The 19102-nt window shown below is 42.4% G+C and overlaps 2 protein-coding genes across 2 annotated transcripts in view; one reads left to right on the top strand and one right to left on the bottom strand.

Moving 5' to 3' along the window:
• Positions 1-52: 52 nt before the first annotated feature.
• On the top strand, positions 53-1827 carry LOC112947586 (relaxin-3-like). The gene is made up of 2 exons (XM_026039707.1): positions 53-254; positions 1148-1827. The coding sequence occupies exons 1-2, from the start codon at positions 53-55 to the stop codon at positions 1513-1515; spliced, it is 570 nt and encodes a 189-aa protein (XP_025895492.1). The 3' UTR covers positions 1516-1827.
• A 10852-nt stretch (positions 1828-12679) lies between these two features.
• The window catches only part of JAK2 (Janus kinase 2), a 46774-nt gene continuing 40351 nt past the window's right edge, over positions 12680-19102 (bottom strand). Inside the window, exons 21-24 of the mRNA XM_026039695.1 lie at positions 18551-18723; positions 17153-17270; positions 16647-16760; positions 12680-14474 (exon numbers count right to left, since the gene is read on the bottom strand). Of these exons, the coding sequence (XP_025895480.1) occupies positions 14367-14474; positions 16647-16760; positions 17153-17270; positions 18551-18723 (513 nt within the window). The 3' untranslated portion in view covers positions 12680-14366. The remainder of the gene's footprint in view (positions 14475-16646; positions 16761-17152; positions 17271-18550; positions 18724-19102) is intronic.

Raw genomic sequence — 19102 nt, 5'->3', positions numbered from 1 at the left:
GCGGCCGTTGGGCGCGAGGGCGGCGGCCGTTGGGCGCCACCAGCGCGGGGCCATGGGCGCGAGGCTGCGGCTGCTGTGCGGCGCCGTGGCGCTGCTGAGCGCGGCGCTGCCCGGGCGCGCGGCGCCGGGCGAGGGCGAGGGCTACGCCGTGAAGCTCTGCGGGCGGGAGTTCATCCGCGCCGTCATCTTCACGTGCGGCGGCTCCCGCTGGAAGCGCCTCTCCCTGCTCGCCCTCGAGCCGCCGCCCGCGCACGGTGAGTAGCCGGGCCCCGCGCTTCCCGCTCCCCTTCCTCCCTTAAACTTTGGAATGGTCCTCGCTAAAACCGACTCGCGTGCTCCCAGCCGCCCGGCGCGCCGGGGGAGGGCAGGTACAGCTAGGCGGGCTTAGGACTGACAGTTACTTTGTGTGTTCACCTGTTCACCTTTATTTTTTAATCTAAGCGTTGAAGAAGCTGTCGCTCCCCGCCGGAGCTGAAGTGAGCAGCGCCCTTAGCTCGGTACTAGTGGAAACAAGGGAAGCGGTGGGTGCGGATGGGGCTGGAGCCCTGTTCTGACAGCGCCGGGGTCCAGGGGACCGAGTGTGTTTCCAAGTGGATCCGGTAGACCTGGAGAAAGGAGTAAAGCAGCTGCTGAGAACCGCTGCTGGCAAATGCGATGTGTAAGAGGGAGCTTGTGTAAAAACTCCTGCTTTAATCAAACATTGGGTCCTTTTATCCCTCTTTGTTCTTCACATGGCACTGGCTTGCAGGCTTGGATGGGAGGCAAGGTGCTCTGCTCTAATTCCAAAGTCACAGGGCAAAACTTCGGGCTTCAGTGCCTTTACAGCAAAACTTTACTCGGGTGGAGTAGTTTTGCTCCGTGCAGTGATGCACCCAAACCAGCAACACGGTCGCTGCAGGGGGGATCTCTCCACCCTGGGCACCCTTCTGTCAGGGCCTCCCCATGTCCAGCCTGCCCCTCCTGATCACCCGAGCAGCAAAGACTTAAACCTAAAGATTGCCCCACAGGTAAGGTATAAATAAATCGTGAAATAGACACTCTGCAGCATTTACTTTTTTATTATTATGTAAAAGTGATTTGTGTATTGCAAGATGAATGTGTTTTGTGTCTGCTTCTAGAGCTCCTTATGTTTTAACTTTTTAAACAGATTTTGTTGAAACRGCAAGTAACAAATTACTGGGAAACCTAAATCTGCAGTCGATTCTGGATCCTGACCTGGAGCAGTTGCAGAGRAGCAGCCCCCTGCTCGGATGGGAGACATTCAAGGACTTCTACAGCTCGAGTGACTATAACGAGTACGTGCCCGTGTCGGACGACTTCAAAGAGCTCCTTCGCCAGGTAGAAGAAGCTGCTCAGAGGGGCAGGGGAGGAACAGGAATCGCAGACCCAATGGGAACAAGCAGTTTCCCCTGGGCCAAGTATCCCAGAAGAAAACGGGAACCTCTGGGCTTGGCAGGAACGTGTTGCAAGTGGGGCTGTACGAAAGCTGAAATTAGTGCTATATGCAGGGTGTAAAATTCTCTCTGTGCTTATTTTAGATGCATGGAATCAGTGTTAGTGGCAGTGCTACTTGTTGGAGTACTGTATGGAGAAAGAAATTCTCTCTGTACTTTATTTTGTCTGTAAACACCAGTAGATGCTGCTGGTTTTCTTTGAAAAATGAAAAAAAAAATGTGATTGTTTTGTTGCAGTAACTTATGATCTATATTTTTTACTAAACCTTTAGAATTCCTATTAATGGCTAGTCCTTAAACTTATAGTAGAACTCTAATACCATATCTTTGTAACACTTGAAGTTCAGTGTTTCATTAAAGAGTGATTACACTAAATGTTTTAGAACAGTCCTTTCTCTCCTCGGAAGGAACAGCCTGTGATGTTCCTGTTCTTGGTACAGAGCTGTACAAAAAGGGTATTCTGCCCCTTGAAACCTGCGTGAACTCTGACTCGGCTTGTTGGTTATTTTGAATACTATTTTTGCATTTCCTTACACTTGTAGATYTGCTTATGCTATACCATTGCTCTAAAGACCTTGCCACGGTACAGTGCTTGCAGCCTAAATATTTCTTACACATCTTACACAGATGGCCCTAAATGGTATTTTCGTTACACTTGGGTTATTTCTGGTTTACCTGACTTGCCCCTTTTTGCCATTACTGCATAGATTAGTTGCTGGATATGCTTTAAAGAAACATTATCCTACAGACATCTTCCCCGTGTGTTTCTATATTGCTCAGAATACTTCAGATAGATATCTAAATTGCTAATTGCTGCTATACTTGTAAATTGCTGTTTAAGTCTTTGTAGCTTCCAGGCTTTGTGGCTTCCTGCTGACTGCTCTTCCCGGCCCTAACCAGGTGTGTTTCCAGGTGTGCTGCTGATGGTACCTGGTACGCTGGTACCATAACTGTAGTGCTGTAGCACTAGCTATGTATTCATTAAGCTGTCCCTAAACAACAGAACTGGTTTCAGTTTATGGAGTAGCAAACTTCACAGCTTCAGCTACAGCAGCCTCTGCTCGGGGCTGATGATGCTTCGTTCTTCATATTGCTTTTGAAAAGTGTTCTTTGACCAAACTAGTGCTTCATGAGGCTGTCGCATCCCTCCTTTATCACAGATATTAGTATGATTCCAGCAATTAGCATCTATGTGTCTCTTAGGAGGTGCAGGCTTTATTCGGTAGAGGCTGAGGGACTGGTTGTTCTCTTCTGTTTTTAAGCAGCACTGAAAAGGGCTGTCTCTTCAACCTTTGCATTTGAATTCCAGGGACTTGGTGAAAGCAATATTTAGCGAGAAATGAGTTAACTTCCTCCCACGCTTTATTGCAGTAAATGAGGTGCCCCACTCCCACCCTCTTTTTTTTCTTTTTAATTTTAATTTTTCTTATTAGCCTGACTAGAAAAAGTGACTGAAGTTGCAGAGGCTTTTTTTTTTTTTTTTTTTTAACAACTCTCCATTTGAACTTCTGTAGCCATCTGCTTTCTCAAACTCTGCTTCCAGCTGCTCCATGACACAGAAAGCTTTGGTTTTGGAGGCTAGTGGTCTAGGTCAGGGCTGTGTTGTTTGCTGTTTTGCTTTTTTGTTCTTTTTGCTTGTTTGGGTTCTTATTTTGCCTTTGGGAAGGCAGCACTGCAGCAACAGGGCCCTCGCATCGGAATCCTCATATCGGAAYGGTTGTTGCAGCAGAGTTCGCTTTGAGTTGTTCCTGCCTTATCAATCCTTACAAACCAGAAAATAACACTCCACCCTCGTTCCTGAGCCTGCAGTAATGAGGGAAAACAGGTGAAAAGCAAATAAAAACCTGCCCCTTTTTCCCACTGGGAGAGAGGAGGCGCTGCTGACATTTAAATGCCAGAGCAGCTCAGGGACAGTGTTGTAGCAGAAACCTTTCCTGTGAAAGGTTTCCAAACACCAACCTGCGTTTGGAAATAAGTGTTTGTTGTGCTCTAAAACTGTCTCTGCCACATTTCAAGGTTGCATTTCTTGCCAAAAGAGTGTTAGCAATTAAAAAAAAAAAAAAAGCCACTGTAATTAGAAAGAGAAGACAAATGAGACAACGGGTAGCAGTTTAGAAGAAYGTCTGAGAAACTGAAGGTAAATGAGCATCTTTCTTCCCACAACGGTGGGCGGACTGTGGGGAAGATGCTCCCACAGAAGAGCGAGTAAGAATGAAAGCAGAAGCAGGAAATATTAATAGCACGAACAGACAGCRGCCGAAAACATGTTTGTTGGTGGGAAGGAAGCAGGGCAAACCTGGGTGGTGTGTGCTAGGACTCCATGAACTGTTTATTCCAACTTTCAGTTTCCTATGGGAAAAAATAACGGACCTAGAACCCCGAAGCCCACCTCAGCGTGAAATTTTTTTCATACTATTGGCTGGCTATCTATACATGTCTAGCTCTTTCCTTACTATTGGTCTTCTGTCTTGGATCTGTTTAGAGATGTTTTAAATCATTAATTCCGTTTTTTCAGTAAGGTGCACGYGCTTAGCTCTAGGAGGAGATGGCCCCACAAGCAACACTCCTGTTTAACCGGGGATAATGCACAGCGGTCTGTGCGGAGGCTCGTCCTGTCCCGACAGCCCTCAGGGCTCGTGCGGTGACCCAGGGAGCCGTGCGAGGACGAGGACGGGCAGCTCGTCGCACAACTAGAGCCGCGGCGCTCAGGCAGCGACGAGGAGGCTGAGCCTGACTGGAACGTGGCTTCGTGCTCCTCATGGGGAATTTGGGGAATTCGGAGCCTTGGTGCTGCGATTTTTCATGCCGGAGCACTCCMAAAGCCCAGCTTAGGTGACACTGAATCTCTCTTCAGGCTGGGCTGTGATGTTTCTTCCCGAGGAATTCATGGCGTGTCGGTGGCAGCAGGAGTTTCTCCTGTCTCTCCAGCCCCGGATAGCGGTTCTGGGCCAAGTGGTTTGATGTGTGTCAGGCTCATGTTGGCTGTCATGACAGAAACTGGTTTGTTTTAGATTAAAGGAGGAAAGATTCAGTCTCTAGCTCCTGCCTTGTATTCAGTGAATTACAGCGGTGTGACAAATGTTGATACTGGTAGAAATATTTCTGCTGCTGTTTCTGGAACAGGTATTACAGAATGCGGACTACAGAGAGCTGTGGATTTCAGGAAGATTTGCCAGACTTTCCCCCTCAGACTCACAGAATCRTTRTGGTTGGAACAGACCTTCAGGATCGTAGATTCCAGCCGTAGGCCGCTCCGCACGCTGCCGGCTCAACCCTGTTCCCAAGCRCYTCATCCACCCGTGTCCTGAGASCCCAGCGCTTCCCTGGGCAGCCTGTCCCCAGGCTGCTCCGCTCTGCCCGTCCGTGTAGGAATCCTCCTCATGTCCAACTGAGCCTCCCGCGGTGCCTCGTGAGGCYGTTCCCTCTTGTCCTATCYGCGGTTCCTCTGGAGGAGAGCTCGGCCCCGGCCTCGCTGCAGCCTCCGTTCAGGCAGCCACGGAGAGCGATGGGGTCTCCCCGGCACCTCCTCTTCTCCAGGCTAAATAACGGCGGCTCCTCAGCCGCTGCTCCAGGTYTGAGCTGCAGCCCCTTCCCGGCCTCAGTGCCCTTTGGACATGCCCTCCTTTGGACTCGGTGGGATTCTAACCTGCACAGCCCTTAGCAGTGAAACACTTTAAGCCTTTGGACAGAAATTTCTCCCATGAAAATGAATTTTTTTCCCATTTTTTTCCATGAAAATATTCTTCTAAGATTCATTGCCTAAAAGAATTGGGTGGGAGGAGAGGGCCTCAGGTCTTTATGCCAGATCCTCGTACATTGAAGGATGAAATCAGTTTTAGATTTTCCAGGTGTTTTCTGAGTGTTTTCCAGGGCGCTTTGAGGCCTCCACTGACGTGGTGTCAAGACCTCCAAGAGTTGCACGACGAGCGCTGCGGCTGCCTCTGTGAAGCTGCTCTGCGCGGACCATGTGTTCAGCATTCAGTGGGTTCAATGAGCAGTTCTGAGGAGGACCCCTTAGGGGCTCCCCAGGACAAGAGGGATGTGGAGCTGCTGGAGAGAGTCCAGCGCAGGGCTACCAGGATGATCAGGGCCCTGGAACATCTGCCCTGTGAGCAAAGGCTGAGGGAGCTGGGYCTGTTCAGCCTGGAGAAGAGGAGGCTGAGGGGGGACCTGATCAGCGTGTATAAATACCTCAAGGGAGGCAGTGAGGAGGAGGGGGGCGGCCTCTTTTCAGTGGTGGGCAGGGATAGGACTAGAGGAAACGGCCACAAACTGAAGCACTAAAAGTTCCACAGGAACTTTAGGGAAAATTTCTTGACAGTGAGAGTGACAGAGCCCTGGCACAGGCTGCCCAGAGAGGTTGTGGAGTCTCCTTCTTTGGAGATCTTTAAAACCCGCTTGGATGCAGCCCTGTGCCACGTGCTCTAGGTGACCCTGTGTGAGCAGGGGGGTTGGACTCGATGACCTCTGAGGTCCCTTCCAACCTTCRGCATTCTGTGATTCTGTGATTCTATAACCTGACTCTGTCAATGTGTTTTGTGAAGCTGTGGAGAAAAATCCCGGCAAGCTGAAAAGTGCTCCGGCACCTGCAACCCAGGCAGCACCCGCAGTGCCGCATTTAATGGGAGTCCTTCTCAGCTGGAGTCCTTCCAAACTGAAAGTCACAGCAATTTTCTATGAGTTGCCGTATACTTGAGCTATGTACTTGATTATATTTAATTGGCTGATTTGTTAATGCTTCATTTACTCATGAAGTGCTAAAAATAAATGCACGGTAAAACTTGTCACATTGTAGAGACTAAAATGAGTTGTCTAGTAAAACAAACAGTAGACTTTTAAGATTATAGTGGAAAAGCAGAATCACTAATAGTTATTAAATTTATAGGACCCTCTTTCTTAAAAAGAAAATAAGAAGCATAGAGGCTTACAGAGAAAATGAAGCACAGTGTTAATTTCCTCCAGGAAATTCCTGCAGGACTCCGTCACTGGCCATTCAGCCAGCGCTATTGGTAGGTGCCTGACATGTGTTTATACTAATATACCTCAAGCCTTAGCACAACTCTTGCTATCCTGGGGTAGCTATTTGACTCTGTAGTAATAGTCTGTTTGGTTTTGTTTTGTTTTGTTTCCCCAGAATAATTCAACACAAGCTTTTGTTTTCTTGTGGGGGAAGGAGTCTCCATCAAATTGATGGGTGTCACCACTGATGACACAGGGCATAACTACAGTATTGCTCATTACTGCAGAGAGACAAGCCTTTTGTCTCCTTTTGTCTAATCTTAGGTTTGTCTCCACAACTGCACTAGCTCAAGACCCAAGACTGACTTGAAATTTTACGCTTTCCTTTCCTTCATTCATCTGTTTTGAGCAGAGTATCTCTGAGGTCTCTACCACGTCCCTTCCATCTGTTCAACCACACGATTTCAAGATCAGAAACACARACAAAAGCAAGTAATATAAGGTAACAGTAGAACTGAGCAGCTGTTTTGGGCAGATTCAAAAGTTTTGCTTAGTGGCCAAGGGGCAGATGCTCAAACGATTGTCAGTGCTCTCAGTTTCTCCCTTTCCCCTCGGTGTCGCCCTGCTGAGGCGACGGCCACACGGGTGCCCGGAGCTGGTGCTCCCCCGTGCCCGCGTTTGCCTTGGATTTGCACAATGCACGTGCGAGAGCAACGCGGGAGCACCCCGTTAGCCCAGGGCAACTCAAGCTCTGATAAGAAACTGYATCCGGCACAGTGCCTATGATGTGCAGGTTTCCTAACGTGAAATTCAAATTGCAGACTGTGAAGCTCTTTCAATATTTGACACTGTTCTGCTAAGAAAAGGACTCGGTGCCTGGTCAGGAAGCAAAGAGTGAGGAGGGTCGAKTCCGGATACCCGTTCAATAAACATGTATTCATGCTGTAAATGCTGAATAGCACTCGAGGAATCTGTGCCGTGGGCTGGGGGTAGCTCACATGCATGTACTGATTTTTTATGGCTTCTCCTGGTGCTCCGTGGCAATTACCATTTAGGTCAAATGGTTCTTTAGACTGCCTTATTTTATTGTACACTATTCTATTTTAGTCTGTTGTTTTTAGTTTTAATGCATGAGGTCCCACAGTGATTTACAATTTTTATTTGAGCCTATATTTAGTATAGATCAAAATAATGGATTTTTTGCCTGAATGAGTCAGCTGAGGGGCATTCGTCAATAAACTTCACTATATTASATCCGTGCTCCAGGACATGGGCTGGGATCGTTACTTCTCCCTTGTTCACAAGGGGCACCTTTGCTGTCAGTGTGCACGGGGAGACCCATGAGCTGCATGCAGAGGCTCTGCTTAGCCCTCCTGGTGGCTGAAGCTCGCTTTTCCCTGTTGTGGGAGCGCGCACGTCATTCACGTGTGTAAAGGAAGAGCAAAACCCGTCTCTGCGTGGGGCGGGCGGCGGGACGGTGCCCTACAGGGACTGTGCGGTGGGAGGTGCCCCRTGGTGCCCCGTGGTGCCCCGTGGTGCCCCAGGGGCTGTGCCGCAGGCCGGGGCTGCCGGCCGGGCCGGGCTCCCTCGCCGCACGCGTGGGCGCAGCGCGTGCCCGTCCCCACAGCACCGCGAGGCTCCCGCGTGTTGGCTGCGCTGCCCCGCGGGAGCCGCCCGCTGAGCAACGGGGCGGCTGAGGGCGGGCGTCAGCTCGGAGCGAAAAAAGACTTTTATCAAAGACAAAATCATACTGAAAAGTTAAAATAAAACACCCAGGGCCGGGCTGGGACAGCGCCAGCCTCTGAGCACTGCGCAGTCCGGTCCTCACTGCTGCTCCTGGAGGAACACCGACTTAGCTCTCCCCTTGCCAGTGCGAAGGTAATGCTGYGGAAGGGGAGAAGCTGAAAAGTAAAAGAAAAAAATGTGGAAAAAAACTCAGTATTTACTTTGCTAGAAAGTATTTCAAGACACGTGAACCAACCTTGGTTGAACCAACCTGAGTGGGGAATCGGTGTTGCAATGATTCGATGGGGTAAAAACGAGCCCATGATGGACCTGGGCACGTACGGAGGGGCTGCCAGGAAGGCTGTGGTGAAGCCGAGCTCCGAACGCAGAATCCCTGGAATTCTATGGGGCTTTGCTGGGGCAGCGTGTGGGACGGCGGCTGGACAAGCTGTGCGCGATCCCGACGCACCAGCCTGTGCCTGCGGGCTGCTCGCTCGGCCGCGTGTTTCACACGAGGTTTTGTTTTCGGGACCATGRCCCCGGTGCCTGCAGAGACGCGTTCTTACCCGCTGCGAGGTAGCGGAGCCCCGGTAGGGCCAGTGCTCCCCGCACTTGCAAACGTGCCAGGCCGCCAGTTCTGCGCAAAGGCGAGAAACGGAACCGAGGCGCAGCGGCGGAGGGAGCCCAGAGCTAAACCCGCCTCCAGAGGAACAGGCCACCGAGGAGAGAAAGGTCAATTCACCAGTCAATAACACAGATTTATGCATCTCAGGTGAGACTTGGGCAGAACGCAAACGTCAAAAAAATGTATCCTAAAATAACAGTTCAGTAACCCAAAAAAAATGTATCTGAAAATAACAGTTCAGTAACCATCCTTTCAGGAGAGATCTTTCTTTTGTTGCAGAAATAATTGCTTTTTTTTTCTTTTTTTTTTTTAAGTAAAGAGCTGTAAGCTTGATTTTAGAAATCCCATTTTTACAACATGTAAAGGAAAAAAATATTAACAAGGCCTGTACTACACAGAATTGCTCTTTTTTTGTCAGACAAAAAAAATGTTTCTCAATGAATTAGAATCGCATAACACACCTCCATCCAAAAAATTTAACACCCATAAAAATAGATAAACAAATTGGCTATTGCTTTCTTACTAGTTTGATAATAGTTTAGTATGTTATTTGATCTTTCTCATTCCTTGCCAAATATCTTTTTGCTTTTTTTTTTCATGAAAGTTCAATACTTACAGGATTACAACTTTTGGGTTTTTGTTTTTTCATCTAGAATTCTCAGCATTTCCAGATATTTCTTTATTGTCCCAAATCAAGCCATTTTTAACTTTATATTTTGTATTCCAGTAAAGTTTCTACTAATATTAGTTATAACCTTAATATTTAATATTTCTGCACTTGCTCCTGATAATTGGCGTTATGTGAGCCTTTTTTCATTTGTCTAAGGCAGAGACTCAGCTATCTCAGTACTCTAGTGTAGGTGAATTTCTTAGTTCAGTAAGTTCTTAGTACTTGTAGCTTTACAATGACTATATACTTAAAGCCAGACTTATTTTCAAGAGTGCTCGGTGTCCAGCCTTTCCTCAGGTACACACAGGTTTCTTCTGAAAGGCAAACACTGCCCATGTCGGAGTGTATGTATGTGCCCCATTAACAGAGCTTTTCTTTTGTGGAGATTTAAAACACCAGAAAGTAAATCTAGGTATCATATATATTAAGTGTGTATATATGTATCTATCTTGGCAGGCATATACTGTTCATTAGATTTAGGTATTTYGTTTTCACCATCCAAACTTAAACTAAGTGCAAAATTTCATGTCCTCATACGTATTTTTSTAAAAAGCATCGCTTTCCTATTCTCCTCAATAAACCAGGTGCTGAAGCACTCATAGTTTCACAGCTCTAAGCAGCACATACTTTTTTCTTTCTTTCTTTTTCTTTCCTTCCCCCACTTTCACATATGGTAAACCTTTTATTTAAAATCAAATTTAWTGCACTTTATCCCAAACCTTCTTTTCACCACTGCTGTCATTGGCCACTTGTCTGAGAATATGCACAACCTTGAACAATTTCTTGTAGCATCGTAATTCCTGTACTTTTCAGTCATGCCGGGTCTCCAAGTATTCTGCACTGAARACACACATATGTAAGAAACTGTTTTGGACTGTGTTTGTCYCGACATTKTTGCCATCCTATCTCTGGGAAGACCAGGCTACCAGCTCGAGCTGTGTTATCCCTACCCAATTTCCTGGGAAGAGCAGCTCAAGACCCCAGCAATGGTCGGCAGAGCCTGCGGAGCAGCGCTGGCCCTCGAGCCGGAGGGAAGAGCAGCACCAAAGCAGGAAACTTCCATCAACCGGGCGGGCTCTTCAAGAACTGGGAGAGTGAAGGGCTACGGATTCCTCCCTCGCGGAGAGGAGCTGCTGCAGCTCCTCAGCTCTCTGCCACGAGACCTTCACCTGCAGCGGGACGGAGCCAACAAAAGGCAGCTGGTGCTGGGAGCTGATCTTGCTGCATCCCTCCTGCTTGCTTGCTTATCTGCCTTCTTTTGTTTTTCTTTTCTCTCTGTCCTATTGCCATTATGACAAGAGATGTTCTAAGGCTTTTATGGCATTTGACCTCAGTTGTGTCTTAATCATGCTCTTGGGATCATATCGAAACCTGCCCTGACAGTGGATCAGGAGAGCATATTAGCAAATATTGGTTACAATACCACAGTATGGCTGTTTCAGTAGACATTGCTTTTTTTTTTTTTTTTTCTCTTCCATATACAATTGTGCACTTCTCATTTCAGAAAGCTTCTTCAGGGGTGAGCACCTGCCTTTTCCCATCAATCTTGCTTTTCTGCTCTTGGTCCCAGAGCTCCATCCTCGAGGTGCCTGGGATCACACAGGACTGAAGAGCYCCCTTCTTTATACAAAGCAACAGCATTTATTCATGTTTCCTAAAGAAGGAACATCTCTTTTCCCAAACATTACAAAACAGCTGAAGTTCCTCAGCTCAAAGGCAACTAGAAGAAACTTGATTTCCGCATATCTTGGTACAGTTATGTTCATCAGGATGAACAGCAAAAACTATTTTGGTTATGGGAGCTTATATTCAGTACTATAAATAGACAATAATTTGCATTTCTCCTGGCTTCCTGAAAATTCATTCCTCCTCTGGCTTTTCCAAAGCTGTTGCGAGGTTCTGTCATATATTTATAAATTAATCTTGAGGCTTAGCATATTCACACTGATAGACAACAAACCATGATAATATTTGACAATACTTGTTTGCAGACATTCTATAAGAAACACTGTAGACTTAGAGAAAAAGTCTTTCATTTAAAATATTTTATTCTACACTATAGAAGTCATGTAGGCATAAAATAACACTTTCCCACAACAATCATAACATTTTGGTTAGCATATCAATTACACTGAAGTATGAAAAACGGAATGCCAACTTAAGAAAGATGTAAAAGCAAATAATTCTTGATACAAAGACTGTATAATGTAAAAAATATGGCATCATACAGTGGATATCTCAGTGTACACGAGAGGTTTTGCAAAGCATTTAAAAGCATTTTTTTAAAGGTTACTGCATTTTTGCAGTAGCCCATTGAACTAAGCTACTGCATTTTTATCCCCCTTAAAATTCATTAGCTTTTTGAGAAATCCATGATTCTGTCTGCTTTAGGACTTAAATTTTTACAGTGCAGAGTGTCACATATCCCCAGAGTCCTAAGCATTACATGGTCCTACTCACCCAGCTGGGAACACCCAACCTGAGTGAAGAATTCTTTGTACACACAGACTTGTTGTAAGAGGCTCTATGTTCCTGGCCAACATCACAAAATTATACCATGGTGTAAAGTTATGGCTTTCTCTGAAATTACGATATATTAAAAGAAAAAAAAAATCTCACAGAACACTTACAAATTTTCATTTGCTTTTYGAGTTCAAAACTATAATTATGCAATCATATAGACTATGGAATCAGTCATACTGTAGTAGAAGAAGCAAAAGACCTTTTATTCACTTGAAAAAATAGCAGACTGGAAGATCTCTTCATTGCATTACACAAACTTCCCTGAGATTTTTACATAAATTATGTTTGAGTCTATTATATATTGGAAACCAGTTTGCTACTGAGTGTCATACACAGCAAATTTTACACAGTTCCTGCATATGTTTTCCCAGCTAAAATGCTGTTTAATGCTTTAAAGCTATATTTTCTTTTGTTACAAAAAATACATACACACAGTTGAGACTACAAATGCAAAAATGTTTCTTGCACAAAATTTTAAATCATCTTCAAAGCAATGTATAGAAATAGATAAAACAGATGTTAAATTGAACAAAGCACTTTGAAGTTCTTTGCAGCTTAAAAATTGATTTTGAAATTACTTTAAAAAATTACCTATACAAGTATTTGGTGACAAGAAAACCAAAACATTGTACTGAATGCAATGGCCAGAAAGGGAGCTGATGCTGCCCACCCTACTTGGCAATCCCCCATATTTTAAATTATGCTTTTGTATGAATAACTGTCAGAGAGAAACACCATAAGTGGTACAAAACATTGCTATACTGGCACTATTGTTATCCTGGGTAAGCAATTTTATTTTTATAACTGAGGTAATGAAAATTCAGGTAACATGAGTGAAATTACTTCACTGTGGGTGAAAAAAAATCTAATTTTAATACAAATCTAGATGTCAAGAGTCTTTTTTTCCAAGTTGTGCAGCCCCTTAATAGAACTTCCTCACAGTAAAAATTCAAGAAGAACAAGCACTGCACTTCACAAGCAATCATTTTAAGAACAGGTAAAAATCAGATAATTTGAACTAGAAAAAAAACCTTCAAACTTTGATTTACTGCTTTGAGATATGAATGATTAATTCTCCATTTTTATGCTTGAGAGCAAACCCAAACGGTTGGCTTCTTCATGAATTCTCACTAGACTTATTTCAAAAGGCGGAATTATATGCTGCAAGTAATTTATTTACATAGCTTTAACCTCCTTCAAGTTCCCTGTATCTGGGATCGTGTCCTTGTCCCCAGCTCAGTGTGGAGCAATTGCACTTTTATTTCTTCTTTCCAAATAATCTTACTCTTGAGTTTTACCACAGAAAGCAACAGGTTATATTTGTGGGTTCCTTCAATAAAAAACAGCTTTGGCATGGTTGGGACTGGCACTCTGTCCAGGCTGAAGGAAGAGATAAGGTGATCACCTTAGCAGTGAACTGAGGAACTGGGAAATGGGAGGGCATTTTATGTATTTTTAATTCTGTATAAAAAAATTTCAATTTATCACTGCATGAATTTACAAAGATGGGAAGAATACCAGAGCAGCATCTGGAGGATCAACGATATGTTTAACTTTTTCATATTCACAAACTGAAGACAGTGCCTTGAGTAAAATGGCTTCAATGTTACTTGTTATGTTTCTTCAAATATATAAAGAAAACCTAGTATTTGTGCAAGAGGAGATAAAGTTAAAAAATGTGGATTGCATTTTTGCCTTTTCATTTTAGATTAAATTGTCCACATGGATAAATAAGTTTTCTGACTTTCCAAATTAAGAATTTCCCTCAAAATCCTTGCAGTTCAACATCCAGCCCATTATCTTGCATATATTGCTGGCCAATAACTGATTCAGACAGGCACATAAAAAATTTATGAGTTACACAACCACTTCCATTTTGTTATACAGAGAAGCATTTCTGCATYAACAATGAAAAGTTATAAAACTGTATTAACAAACACAAGCCCTTGTGCAACACACAAAACAAGTGCCAAGTCACTATATGTTCAGTGTGACTAGAAGTATATTCAGTGCATCTCCATTTCAACAAGGAAATGCTCTGTCTCTTCATCCAAAAAAAAAGAAACCTCACCATATTTGCTAGCCACCTCTTTTCGTATTGCCAAGTAAGGCAAAGAATGGTGTTGCTTACTGACTATATATTATATTATTTTACTTAGAAAAATATTTTTTCTCCCTATTGAGGATTTCAGCAACTTTTCTCATAGTACAAATATATCCTGATAAAGAAAACCAGCAGGATTCCTCRGTTTGCAGGTTCGGCTAGGATATTTGCCTCCCAGATTTTACTCCTGGCAAAGATGTGTGCAAAGATGTATGCTCCCAGCACATGTGTGTACATTTGTCAATTATACACAGCAAATACGTTTTGTTTTGCATTCCAACGTGTCCTCTGCATGACAGAGTCTTCTCATCCACCCATGTTGTCCCTTATGTGATCCACTCGCTGAGCAAGATCCCTAAAGGTGGGCCGCTGGGTAACGTTATTGTTCCAGCACTCTTTCATGATGGTATAGATCTGCAGGAGAAAGWACAAACAAAATGGTTAAAAAATAATTCAGTGCTGTAAGTAGTTAAGAACCACTTGGAACTGGTCCAAAGAACATCCAGCTTAGCTTTGTGATTCCAAATAATAGAGGCACAAGCCTATGTTTACTGTAATCCAAAACATCTTCAAATTGCTTTATTTCAACAGCACCAAAAAGTGAGTATAGTTGTTCTGCTCTGTATTATCCTTTATTATAAAAGGAGATGTCTTAGAATGGAAATTGATAGAATTAATTCTGAAACTCTAAGGATTCTGAAACTTCAAGGATTTTGATCATTTTGATAATTTTTACTCTAACAGTCTCTTCAAAAGCTCAAAATGCTTAAAGTGCTTAAAAGCAAGCAATTCTAAGCTAAGTCATTCTAAGCTAACTCATTTTAACAGATTTCTCTACATTTTTACATTAAATTAATATTAAAATAGTTATTAAAAATTAGCCACAAGTTTTGCTGCACAAACTAAACCTACTTCTGGTAAATGTAAATATAAATGATTTTTGCAAGAGATTTCCATAGCAGTAACCAGGCAGGAACTCTTCCCTCTTTCCCCAAACCTGTACACAGTACCTGATCACATAACAGCTGCCAAACTCTTTACCTCTATTTTTCTCACTAATTTAACACAGACCATTACTACTGTCTCTCACTTCCAATGACTTTTCAAATGTTGCCTAAAAAAATCTGCAGAGCTCCCAGGACAAATGCAGCTTTTGGTTCCTTATTTTCTAGCAAATCCTACACTGATCCGAGCCTAAAGCAGCTTGTAAACTACAGATATTTGGAAGATTTAAGGTCCGTGGTGGCTGGCCTTTCTGGATCAAAACAGGAGGAGTGAATTTTCTGACAAAGTTAAAGCATTTCCATCTTGTGTTGGTATCTGGAGCAATGCCAAATATCAAAATCATCACAGTGATTTGGATACAGTTTCAGCAAAAAAATAAAATTAAGAGAAATTCTGTACTGTTCTGCATAGGACATTCACGTAATCTATGATCCTCCAGTTCAAAAAAAGAATTTAGACATACGGTACAAGGAAAATTTCTCTAAATAGCCTTGATTCCATATAGGCTATTTCTTCCCCAGAAGCTTCCCTGCTCCTCCTGTACTGCTCTTTCTCTGCTCTGCTAGGTCACTTCAGCCTGATATGTCTTCTCTTTCCAGTTTTGCAGGAACCCCTTGGGTTATCTTCAAGTGTACCCAGTTTTAAAGGGATGCAGCAGGAGATCTCAGGTGCAAGGTACACATGAAAATGCAGTGATTTTAACTGCATTCCTGCCCTGACAGCTCTCCTATCCAAGCTCCCCGCCAAAGCTTGACTCGACCTAAGCGGCCTCTTGACCTGAACACTAGGATATTATAAAATTTAGGAGGGGTAAGAACGGATATTTTAAAACACCTAGACTATTTGCAAAAGAGAAGAATGCAACATTCATTTGTATGTTCTGAGGATGGCTTTACAYGTATGTACAATTCAGTATCCATGAAAAGCACGTATACAAATCCAGAGGCCTTGAACATACAAAGACTGATGCACAGCCTTAACTTTACATGRATAGGAGTCCGACAGCCTGTAGATAACTCCTTGCTGAGAATGTCAATTGCCAATAAAAAACAAGTTATACATGAATAACACGGATATTACGGGAAAGAGCAAGTGTAGGAAAATAACTGACTAGGATAAAGGGCTTTTAAAACTTGGAATTATATGCAAAAAAAACCCCAGTAAATATWAAGGTTGTCTTACAAATTTTAAAGCAATGCACAATTTGCAACTTTAAACAGAAATCTTTATGTGGGATTTCCATGGAAATGATTCTATATGCTAGTCCCCTCATTACCTAAATAGTTTTACATTTTTGAAATAGAAATCTGAGTGCGTGCTGCTACAGCAGCAAATCACAACAGCCTTACTTCATATGGGATGCTGAGGGAATACACTCTGAATAAAAATAAAATGAATATGGTTATGGTCATGATGCACCTGACAAAATAAATGCACATACCTATTAATACTAGCAGATATGCAGGCTGCATAAATATTAGACTAATGCCTGCAGGATTTGCCAAGGTTTTGCATTTGCCATGTATGCACCCTAACTGAGCACCTTTCAGACGTTGGTAACGTATTGCTATGGTACTTCACCTCATCAGGGCATCCGTCTGGTCTTGGCAGTCGTCCGTTGTTCTTCAACAGCTCAATCAAATGAAATACAATCATCTGCCCTTGTTTATCATTGCCAATCATGCGCATGAATTCCTGAAATAGCGAGAAGACTATCATCAATAACATTTTAATTTAAAATATTGCAAAATTATCACTATTCTTAATAAAACATTATTGTCATTATATGAGAGTGATAAATTCATAAATAAGAACAATGACAAGTTCAGACAATATACCAATGATTAGCTTTGCCTTTATTTTTTGCTTTGTTGGTTTGGAATACAATAGGACAATATATTTGCAATTTAAAGTGGTAACTTAAAACTTTCTAAAGAACGTTGAACATCATTTGACAACTAATTCTAAAAAGTTTTTTGAAAAACAAAAATTAAATTGATACTTTGAAAAATCTTTTGTCAAACAGAGAACACCTAATATCATCCTGATGCATAAATAAAAAAAGAATGATTATTTTATGTACTTACTGCTGGTGGGCTTTTGCTCTTTTCAATGTAGGTGAAGAGTTCATACAAGACCACACCAAAACTCCAAACATCTGAGGCCACAGAAAATTTGCTCTCTGTCAGAGATTCTGGAGCATACCTATAACATAGTAAAAGGAATATTATTCTGTAGTGACTCAGGCTCTTTTTCAGTTCTGAACATATTTCTTATAAGGCAGAAATTTTATGAAGAATAAATTTTCTTTGTTTATAAGCATTAACACGTTCTCATTTCCTTCACCTTTGATAGTAACATCATTTTAACTTTATTTTTATATAATTCAATGTAATTATTATTCATGAGATTGAAAACACAAATCAAATTCCATAAACACAGTTAATGATAACTATAGCCAAGTGTTTTAACAGATTTGTAGACATTCCTTTTATCTGCAGTGTGATAAACCAAGATTTTGATGTGGAAAGACCTGGAAAGAAACATTCTAGCCTCAATCACACTCAGTAAGCCTTGAATTGTGTTCATGTATTTCTGGGCTTAAGTTTTACTCCTCCCCTCAAAATTTTAATTTACTTTATCTTTTACATATCACTTTTTAGAGTGTATAAGGCCTATGTGACCTAAAAAAAAAGTGTAATGAGGAAGATATCTGAGGATTTTGTAAGGAATATTCCTAATGTACTTTCTTAGGTCTTAATTATGACACACAATAGAGAGRTATACATTCTATTCCAAATGTATTCTAACAATTTGAATTTAATAAACCTTCAGTGTCCTTTGATTACACCACATTCTTTCTCCTTCCCAGGTAAGAAAAGCCTAAGGAAGCATTATTTCACTTGAACTTTCTCTGGACACTCACTGCCCGACTTGATCTACTTAATATTTAACCTATTTAATTTAAAAAAATAAAAATAAAAATTTAATATTTATATTACTTAACTTTATATTTAACCTAGCACATCATTCCTGCTAAAATCCAAAAGATTTAACTCCACTTGGTCAGAAGAAAACCTTATAAACAAAGCAGCCAATAGATTAGAATAATCTAATCTATAGATTAAATTACTTCAGGACCCTATATTTTTAGGGAAAGATCCAAAACTTTGGAGAAACATCCCTTTTAAGTTTCTCTGGTCTAAGAGTATCTTTCCTGTGGCATACCACTTCTTTTAAATAGCTATTGAGGTGGGTTTTTTTTGTTTTGTTTGTTATGTGATTGTGAAAGTATACATCTGTATACTTTGAAAATATGCATCTGTATATTTTGTTTTGTAAAGTCAGACATTGTGCACATGACTTTCACAGTGCGGAGCAACTGGCCGAGTTTGCACTTAGGAATTCTATAATATACAAAATTATCAGCTAAAATAGCAAAAGTTAAAACATGTCATGCTTTAATATACTAAAAGAAGACTTACCAAAATATAGGGCTTTCTCCAGGCTCTTTCACTTTATAATATTCCTTGTCTTGTGGCAAGACTTTTGTCAAACCAAAATCTCCAATTTTAACTCTGTTCTCATTCTCCACTAAGATATTTCTGGTTGCTAAATCCCGGTGAACATACCTTTTAGTGCCCAGATACTCCATGCCCTATAGTACAAAGACCACAAACACAACAGAGACAAAAAGTTATTGCTACYATTATGTGGCTACACCTTCCTTGAAGAGGAGATTGAATCTCAACGTTTAAACCAGACACAGTTACCACAGCTGTTGGGCCTGAAGGTTTGTCTTCTCTGAGGTGCTGTTCTTCCAGACACAGGGACTTTGCCCAAGTGGTATGAGGTAGACAGCGCATCTCAGAGCAAACAGTGGTTTTTTGATTATATAAACATGTACATGCTACAGGTCCCTTTCTAAAGCCAAATAAAGCTTGCAGGGAGAGGGAAGGAGAGGGAAAGCAAGAGCTGTGTTCAAGTTCTTGTGCAGTGCAGATGAAGCCCATTCTATGGGACTGCTCATTTCACTT

Source organism: Nothoprocta perdicaria, unplaced genomic scaffold (genome assembly GCF_003342845.1).
Source record: "Nothoprocta perdicaria isolate Ctin4 unplaced genomic scaffold, notPer1 scaffold_238, whole genome shotgun sequence".
Classification (NCBI taxonomy): domain Eukaryota; kingdom Metazoa; phylum Chordata; class Aves; order Tinamiformes; family Tinamidae; genus Nothoprocta; species Nothoprocta perdicaria.
Note: the sequence above shows the minus strand (reverse complement) of the source record. Positions and strands in the feature narration are given on the sequence as shown.